This window comes from Prosopis cineraria, unplaced genomic scaffold (assembly GCF_029017545.1).
Source record: "Prosopis cineraria cultivar Desert tree isolate PC_DT_omini unplaced genomic scaffold, ASM2901754v1 PC10, whole genome shotgun sequence".
In the NCBI taxonomy this organism is placed as follows: Eukaryota; Viridiplantae; Streptophyta; class Magnoliopsida; order Fabales; family Fabaceae; genus Prosopis; species Prosopis cineraria.
Genome location: NW_026555341.1, coordinates 19,076,523 through 19,086,291, shown reverse-complemented (window position 1 = coordinate 19,086,291; position 9,769 = coordinate 19,076,523). Strand labels below are relative to the sequence as shown.

At 31.6% G+C, this 9,769-nt stretch overlaps 1 protein-coding gene across 1 annotated transcript; it reads right to left on the bottom strand.

The window, feature by feature from the left end:
• Nucleotides 1-874: 874 nt before the first annotated feature.
• Nucleotides 875-1,883, bottom strand: LOC129284393 (chitin-binding lectin 1-like). The gene is made up of 3 exons (XM_054919858.1): nt 1,768-1,883; nt 1,553-1,634; nt 875-1,402 (listed from the first exon to the last, which is right to left on the bottom strand). Exons 1-3 carry the CDS (start codon nt 1,777-1,779, stop codon nt 924-926), a joined length of 573 nt encoding a protein of 190 aa, XP_054775833.1. The 5' UTR covers nt 1,780-1,883; the 3' UTR covers nt 875-923.
• Between the last annotated feature and the right edge of the window lie 7,886 nt (nt 1,884-9,769).

Below are 9,769 nucleotides of genomic sequence, written 5' to 3'. Positions count from 1 at the left end.
ATATACCTTTGATCTAAGCTTTACGAATTGATGAATATTTTAAGTTGAATATCAGTTTCCTCCATTATATTCTGTAATTCTTGCTTAAGAACTGGTGATCATAACAGGGTTAATCGTGAATTAATGCTTTTAAAAAGTTCATTACTTTTCCAAAATCAAAAAGTGTATATACATATACATATATATATATATATATATATGAAGTGGACAAATCAAAAACCATCACCATGCCACTATGCATATTTCTTTTCCCACCAAAGTGGTTCCCTTATTGCACGATATTAATATAACATGTGGAACTTTTGAAAATTATATACAAAAGCAATTACGTGACAATCAAATTTTGTTTCATTAGTACTCTCATATCAAACCTTATCACAAGCAATAGTAATAATTCACTTCAATTGAGATAAAGTGACCCTTGATAATTCTCATCCCTTTTTTTTTTCCAATTCATCAATTTTTTATAAATATGTATATATATATATATATATATATATATAACCATCGATTATAAGAATACAAATGGACAATATATCATTAATTATATTCTTCGTACTTTTTTTTTTTCATTGTCAATATTCTTCATATCTTTTATCTCCTACAAACTGCATGCGCATGCAAATGAAATCACCTCAAAATGCTTTATTTATTCAGAAAAATATAAAACATATATAAAAAACTCTAATTAACCCTATTTTTGTGACCCGCATTTTCCCTCTCATATATGAACCATTGTTAACAATTATTTTTATTATTACAAAAGCAAATAACATAAATTTGATTAGACTCATACGAGGATCCATACAAGAACTCATAAATTTGATTAAACAAAGAAAACACACACATATATAACTCTATGCAGCAAGATATCATTATTCATTATTCTCCATACAAGGCGACATCAATAATGAGCCTTTAGCTCACATTATTGTGCACCCTGTGACGTTATCTTCGCTGACGTATTGACCACAACGGCTCACGTAGCAAGGTTGTCCTCCACCATAGCTATCATAAACAGGTCTAGCATAAAAATACCCTTCATAACATGGTGGAGGCCTACAACAACGCTCAAAGCATGGCCTACAAGGCCGACCGTCATGGCACGGAACACAACACGTTCTATCTGGAACTCGTGGCTTAGGCTCAAAGCAAGGGCCATCATGCCAGCATTCACAGCATGAATCACAACACGGTGGCGGCGGCGGAGGAGGCAGCGGAGGCGGAGGAGGAGGAGGAGGCGTCGGCGGCAGAGTTGGTGGCTTACATGGGACTTTTTCGATGCACTTAATGGCGCCACAACCTTTACGGCAAAGCTGATCCATAATCTTCTCTGGGCTACAGCACACCACTTTAATCGTCACAATGTTCTCCTTCTCATCGAATTTCTGGTCTTGAATTTCTCTTGTTCACAAACATCCAAAACCACACAAATGCGCAAGATGAACTCAATTTTGTGATTCCGAAGAATAATACGCATGCGAATTTCAAAAGTGAATAGTGAAGAAAAAAGAGGGGGGGGCGAGAGCTGTGAGTATTGAGGGAAACTTACGTGGGAATTTACAGAGAACATTCTTGACCTTCTTGTAGCATTTCACACACTGGAGATTAACATGGAGCTTCATTGTTGTCACCTAAACATATAATTACCAGAAGTAAGGAACAGAATCAGTATTGATATGATCGATATGATTCACTTGTATGATTAAACGGAAGAGATCATCAAAATGAGTATTTAGGAAGGAGATCAAATGGAATTGTATGTACCTTTTTAGTCATGGCTGAATGACGAGGAAATCGAGCTCAGATATGCGAGAGATGAAAATGATGCAAGAAGAGATTGAAAGTGACAATAACGGTAATGGTGTGGAAGAAAGCAAAGAAAGTAACGAAACATGAATGAGAAAGAAAGAGTAAGAAGGATTAGGCAGGCAATTGCTTAGGCTTCACTACAAGGTCCCCTGACCAATCATGTGCAAACAAGTGGCATAGAGTTGTTCATAGGATTGTTGTCATATGGAACTAGAAATCCGTGTGGGTGACCGTGCAATTGGCACCTTCGCACACCACGTCCCTCAGGCTTTGTTTAATTTTTTAAATTGTTATGTAATAATATGGTCTGAACATTTTTCAATTTAATATAATTTTGTCTTGTCATCAATGTTTGACTATATTGACCATTATTTGATTATTATGTGTAGTGCTGGTAGCCATGTTCCATATTTTAAAAATCTAAAAAAAAAAAACAAATAGATCTATGTAATCTTTTTATCGCAAACTCCTCTACGTCCACCTCCTCCTCCTTCTTCATCGCAACCTTCGTTACTAGAAATGAAAACACAGCAAAGCAAATAAAACCCCAACAACCGTAATTAATTGCGATTGTAACAAGCAATAAATCTTCATGCTGTGAAACTCGAAAACATTATATCATTATTTAGTGAACAAGTTTCATCTTTTAAATAAGAACCCAAATAAAAGTAGAAATGAAAAGGCCATCGAACAAGAAGAAATCAGAACCCAAATCGAATGAAGATTTAGAATAAGAAAAAATAAATCGAACAAGAAATAACGAAGGAAAAACCTAGATCTAGAATGCAACATGTAAGTCCAATTGAGAACGCTAGGCAAAAATAAGTCAGGAAAAAAATAAGAATGAAACTTCATATGAAATTAACAATAATTGATTCTAAGGACTTCTATTTAACAATTTAAATGCAAAATAAAAAACAAAAATAATAGATCTGGAAAAATCAAAGAAGCATCCTCATGAAGGAGATAAACTCGAACTAGTATCACACAGTTTGAAAAACCACATGTCTAAAACAAAAAACTACTAATTGTGGTTGCAAATCTGGGATATTAGTCTTCCATTTAATAATATAACCAAGGATGATGATGAGATAGAGTTGAGAGAGAGTGGCAGCTGTGAGATAGGGTACTACACAAACTAGACGATGGTATATGGAGCAGTGCATGCACAAAACGGAGGAGAAGGGACACATGTCACGTCGGAGACCACGGTTGGAGTTAATCTTGTGAGTGTTGAAGTGAGAGAGATGCTTGAATAAGAGATAATGTTATAAGTATGGAGTATTAAGGGAATGAAGTTGTGTGACAGGAAGAGAATGAGAGAGAGGTTTGAGTGTTGTGAAGGTGAAGTGTGGGGCATAGGTTTGAATGTGAGAAATGACAATGAGAGAGAGAAAGAGTATGTGTGCCATTAGATAAAAAAAATCACTGGTTCAAGGATAATGATATCATCAACTGTTTGTCATATAAAATGTGTATGTTTTTATTTTTTTTGAGTTAAAAAATTATATAATGGTTTTTTTAAATAACTGTTGTCTGGCCTTCGGAAAGAAGATTGAAAAAATGGGAGTCGCCACCAAAATTTTGAAGAAAATCTTGGGAAACCATTTAATGGTGGATAAGAGTGGTCTGCGAAAACAAAAAATAGGTTCAGGAATTAGTTGAGTGTGGGGAAGGTGTTAGGCACCCCACAACACCCGTTCGTCAGAACGGTTACTTGAAGTTTGTTGTGCTCTATTAATATAGTTTTATAATTATTTTAATTATTCTTTTTATATTCATGTGTTTAAAAAATGATAAAAATTAAGTGAAAAATATTTATTTATTTACGAGGGAGAACTTGACTCAAAATTTGACTTTGAGGCCTACATACCCTACGGTGAAGATTAAAGTTCACGTAGTTCGAGCTTTGAAAATTGTTGGTAAAAAACATTTTTTGAAGAGAAATTAATTAGAATTAATTCACCATTTTGCAGATAAAACAATTTCTGAAATTTTTGATATGTGTGTTTTAAATTGCAAAAAGGTGATAAAATTTTAACTATTTTCTCAATTTTTTAAATTTTTGGAATAAAGAAAAGAAAAGGGTTTAAACATTATTTTCATGTTTTATTAGTTTTTTTGAGAAAATTTAACTGCTATACCTGCAGAGTCTTATTAGCTCATACTATAATACAATTATTCCAAATATCTATGGAAATTTCAAAATCTCTCACGATAAAAGAGTGAAATAGTGTAAATATTTTAAGTATATTTTAATGTGTAATTATATAACTTATATTTCCGAACGTAGAAATCTTAATAGCTATACTTGCGAAGCCTTATTGACTTTCATGATAAGATGATCATTTTAGATTAACACACACACACATGTATGTATGTATATTTTTAAATGAGAAATAAGATTTAAGGAGAGAAGTTTAACTCGCAAAATTTGACTCTCAATATTTTTGAATGATTAGGATAATTTGAAGATAGATTTTAAAAGATTTAAAAAATATTTTTGATTTTGTTAAAATATAATCCTAAAAAGAATTAAATTTTATTTTTATATTTTTATATTTTTTGATTATTTATTATTATTTTATTAAATTAAAAAAAATGTCCGGACAAAATACGTGTTCACAACTACTATGTAGTCACCGACTACATAGTTGTTATTTAGAAAGAACTATTATATAGTCTATAGAAAAAAATTCAAAAAGAAAAGAGACGATATAATGGTTCTTTCAAAATAATCGCTATATAGTCTTGAAACTATATAGTGATTATTTTGAAAGAACCACTATATAATTTCTAAGGAACAAAAATTCTAAAAAATAGAGATTATATAATGGTTTTTTGAAATAACTGCTGTATAATTTCAAGATTATATAGTGGTTATTTTAAAAGAACCGCTATATAGTTTATAAGAAAAAAATTCTAAAAGAAAAGAGACTATATAGTAGTTTTTTAAATAACCGCTATATATATATATATATATATATAATTTCAAGATACTATATAGTGATTATTTTGAAAGAATCACTATATAGTCTAAAAAACATTAAAAAAAAAGAGAAAGATTATATAGCAGTTTGTTGAAATAACCGCTATATTGTTTTAATACTATATAATGGTTATTTTGAATAACTACCATATAGTCTCTTTTCTTGAATTCCTCCTCAATTAATATGGTGACTCTTTCAAGAACAACTATATAAATAATGCTATATAGCCATTTTTTTAATAGTGAAGACCCAATTTGTGCCTTAGTATTACACATTCCTTTGACTCTAATGTAGTCTGATGAGGATTATTTATGTTTTTATCATTGGTTTAAGCTAACAACAGTGTTCATGAGTATTAACGATGGATTTAGAGTTAATCCTAACTGTAATAAATCTAGATTATGCTAATTAAATTAGTCAGCATTGTTTATTAAGCTTAATGAGGGTTAAACATGTTAATAGAAGCGAGTTATGGGATTGGTTTTTGTTAATCATATTTAATGAAGGACTAAAGCCTTAACTATGATTAAGGATTAATTAAAAATGATTAGTCATTAATTATATTTTTTAATCCAATCTATAAATCAACTACTTTTGAAGCTTGTTAGGAAGCTCCGTTGGAATCTAAATTGTGCTCTTGGGGTGCTAAGCCTAATATTTGAGGTAACTAGAAGTTTAGTTTTAATATATAATAGTATTTACAATTTATGAGTTGATATATTTGTGGCATGAATTATGTGGCAATGAATTGAGAAAGTTCACTTGCATAGTTAAGTCAATGCCATGAGTTGTGATTCTTGAACATGTTGGAATGAGGTTATAATGGCTATGTCATGTGTTAAGTGATATCATGAGTATGGATTGAGAAGATTAATAATGAGCAAGTGATGATTTGAGTAGAGTAATTATGCATATCAATATATTTTGGGCCAAAAATATAGCATAATAAACTTGATATAAAGCAATAAGTTAAAAAAAATATTACATTTGGTGCTTCCACAATTCATGGAGATGGGCATTTTGGATGATACTTCTTGATATGAATGCTAATAATATTTGGTACCTCTAGAAGGATAGTGTTTCTAGTGCAGGAAGATCAATGTGAGACTCATTATTTTCATTCTCATTTGACACATAGTCTTCATGGTCATATTTTCCAAAAAACATGTTTCAATTCAGAAGGTCCATCAATATCTGTAGATTTTAGTTTTTGAATACCTTTAGAAAAAGTGGATGGAAATATAAATTCTAACTTATTGCAATTTGAGATTCGGCGCCTTTCTAAATTTGGGAAGCTAGAGCTACTGTTGAAGTTCTCATCATCTTTTCTTTCATTTGTTATCACGTGCTTCAACTCTTTATAGGCTTTAATGTCCAAGTCCTCCAACATGATTGTTATGGCAATGGATATACTAAACAATAACTTTAATTTTAAACAACCCTGAGGTGTCATATGTCTGATATGTTGTAGCTTCAATGGCTTACTCATAAGACATTTAGCTCCATGAAATATTTGAATTAATTCCATTAATGCGGGTAATTCATGCAAAGACACATTTTTCCCTTATATTCAACTCATAACTAATTTGTTAGTTAAAAAAAAACCCAACTAATTCAATCATCTAATTCTAGTACATTGAATTTAAGGGAAAAACATATATTAAATGAAAAGCAAATGTGTCAAGTATCAGGTGTTATATAAATTGTCACAAGTCATAGTTGGCATTTAAGATAAAAACATCAAATATAATGAAAATAATAATTACATGTTTCTGTTGCTCTTCTTTTCTAACTTCATTCACTTTCTGTTTATTAAATTTTCCTTGCAAGATTTTTCTTTTTAATCTATGTAACAAATCTTAGCTAACAATTTTCCTTTATCATAACATATAGTCAATTCTAGAATTATATTTTGTCCTTATTGAATTATTTTGTCCTTAAATGATTAGAGCTATAAGTTTAAAATAAATAAATAAGGGCGGGACTCATGTGCGCATAGTCTTAAAGATCCTTATGTCTTAGTGCTACAAGGTGTATTGATCTAGGTAAGGTCCCTTAACGCCTCTCCTGGGCAAACTTAGGCAGCTTTAGGATCCTCAACCCCTTAGTACCTAAACTCATAGATCTCTAAGTATAGTGACATGAGCTCACACACATGGATCATCAGTCGAATTTTTTTTTATGCACAAGTTTCTCAGAGAGTCAAGTGTAGAGCATAATAGCATCAAACTATTTTTCAACTCCATAAATTTAGATATGAACCTTGAACATGGCAGAAAGGGTTGGATCTGTGAGCTTGACATTAAAGTCAGGTGCTATAATAAGAACCACACTTCTTTAGTTGAGAGTAGTTAATAAGGCACCAATTAAGGCATTTCCATATGACTTAAAGGTAGTATCTAACAAAGGAAGAGCTTTCTTGGAATCCATTCATATTTTCAAAAGTTGTCCTTACTCACTTATAGCAGCCATTACTAGAGTTGTTTTATTAGATACTACCTTCAAGTCATATGGCAATGCCTTAATTGGTGCCATGTTGACTACTCTAAACCAAGGAAGTGTGGTTCTTACCACATCACTTGACTTTAATGTCAAGCTCACAGATTTGACCCCTTTCTACTAGGTTTAAGGTTCAGATCCAAATTTATGAAGCTAAACAACAGTCTGATGCTATTATGACTACCTTACATCACTAAATAATTTTCAAGCTTCAAGATCATTCATTTGATCTCAATTTTCCCAATGCTATTGGAGATGCTCTATACATGGTTGCAACTAGTCTTGAAGATGTGTTAAACCTTTGAATCCCAAGACAATTGCCTCTTGAATAGTTAGTTGATATGATGTGCCATTAGAATGGATTAACAACTATAAAAGGTAGTTCCATGGTATCCAAAAAGATGTCCATACTACAAAACCTCTTATGCTTTATGAGCTACAAGATGGCATTCTAAAATGTGTTTTTGAGAAACCTGAAACTCAAAATCCAAATGAGATCTTTAGAAGAATATTATCTATCTCCTCAGCCTTTATTGGAAACAAAAGAGATCCTTTTATTGAATGGTTTATTGTAGAAGTCAAGCCTGCCTATGTGTCGCACATCAATGGTCATTTTATTTAGGATTATGCCCTAAAAATGTCTGATCCCAATTGTGACTATTATTTTTGGAATGATTCTGATGAAGATGGCTATTGTAAGGTCATTCTTACTAAACCATAATTAACTCTAAAATTGAGGTAATCATGAGACTAACCCAAATAGATTACTAAGTTTGAAAAGTTACATAAATGGGATCCCAAGTTTTCAAAATATAAAATGCTATAAAAACATTTGATAAACTAAAATCAAAGAAAAACCTGTATACAAAAGCATAGATATTATACAGGTAAGATAACATCAAATTGGGGTCAAAAAAACAAAAGCAAAGATTCTAGCAAAATATGTTGCAACATAAAATTTATACTGCGGCACTACTGCAGAACCCATAATAGCCTGTTGTCATAATATATTTTCTGGCGAAATTCTGACGCACTCCATATTTCCATTTGATATTCGATTAAGGTGATCTAGGTATTCATAAAAAGATTTCTTTGAACTCTAGCTAATGGTACTAGTTTTACATTTAAATCATTTTTCAATCTAAAGTTGAACACCAAAATACAAACTCACTCATTTATGCTTTCAAAAATAATTAGGGTGTCTAAAATTCCATCCAAGTGCCAAAAGCCCACACCAACTTTAGACCACTCTTAATAAACTATAACGGACTCATGTAATAAATCACAACAATCAAACAACACACACATTACATTTTCACTACTCAATCCCTTGATCACAAAATATAAGGGGGAGCCAAATCATGTAATTTCACGCCTAAATCACTATCATTTATAAAGACACTCATTCATTACTTGTACAAGTAATTTGGCCTTGGTTAAATATCTTAACAAAAAGATACCACATGTATTAGGTCCTAAATACATATTTTAATACTCAATATTTAATAGTGCAAGTATGACAAAATATGAACATCCTAGCTAGCAATATCATGATGATTACACATTTAATCAAAAGTAATTGAGGCATTATAGTAAAAAATTGATTCCTAAACCTCATATGCCTTTTCCTTGTCCTGACCAATGCTAGCACCTATAAAATATTAAATGAGGGATGGGTACAACCATAAGGATCAAGGAACATCCATTTTAATCCATTATGCTACAAAAATTTTACAAAAATTTAAATAATCAACTTGTGACTCATTGAATGCTTTCTTATTTTTGTTATCTTTCTTAAACAAGAGTATTATAGATAAAGAGTGGATGTCTGCCAACCGTCTATCCAAAGAATATTAGGATGGGTGGAAGACTTTATTAAATGTGTAGTAAGTAATGCAAAAGACTAAGGCCAAATTACTTGCCCTGGTTTAATTGTGGCAATGTGAAGTTAGTTTCTCCATAAACATGTGAACTGCACCTATTTAAATATGAAATTAATCAAAGTTATAAGTGTTGGGTAAAGCATGGGGAGACACTTAAGATGTCAATACTGATAGTCAAGAGCATTGGGAAAGTTGTTCATCATCACCAGATTTCAATACAAGTGCATGTGAGGTTGATTGTCTCGAAGATTTGGCTGATGTAATTGAAAGAAAACTTGAGAATTCTAAAGAAGTTGGAAAGGTTGAAGATTGATGTGAAGACACCTTTGTACAAGGGTTGTACTTAGTTCACTCTATTGTCTATTGTGTTAAAATTGTACAACTTGAAAGCTACAAAGGGGTAATGGTACGAGTTTCTCAAGCTTGCTCTCTCTGATTAGATTAATGCTACCAAAAAATAACAAGCTTTCAAGGTAGCTATATGATGCAAAGAAGGTGTTATGTATAGTTGGCTTGAGTTAAAAGAAGATACATGCTAGCTCCAATGATTGCATCTTATTTGGGAATGAATATGAAGAGCTAACC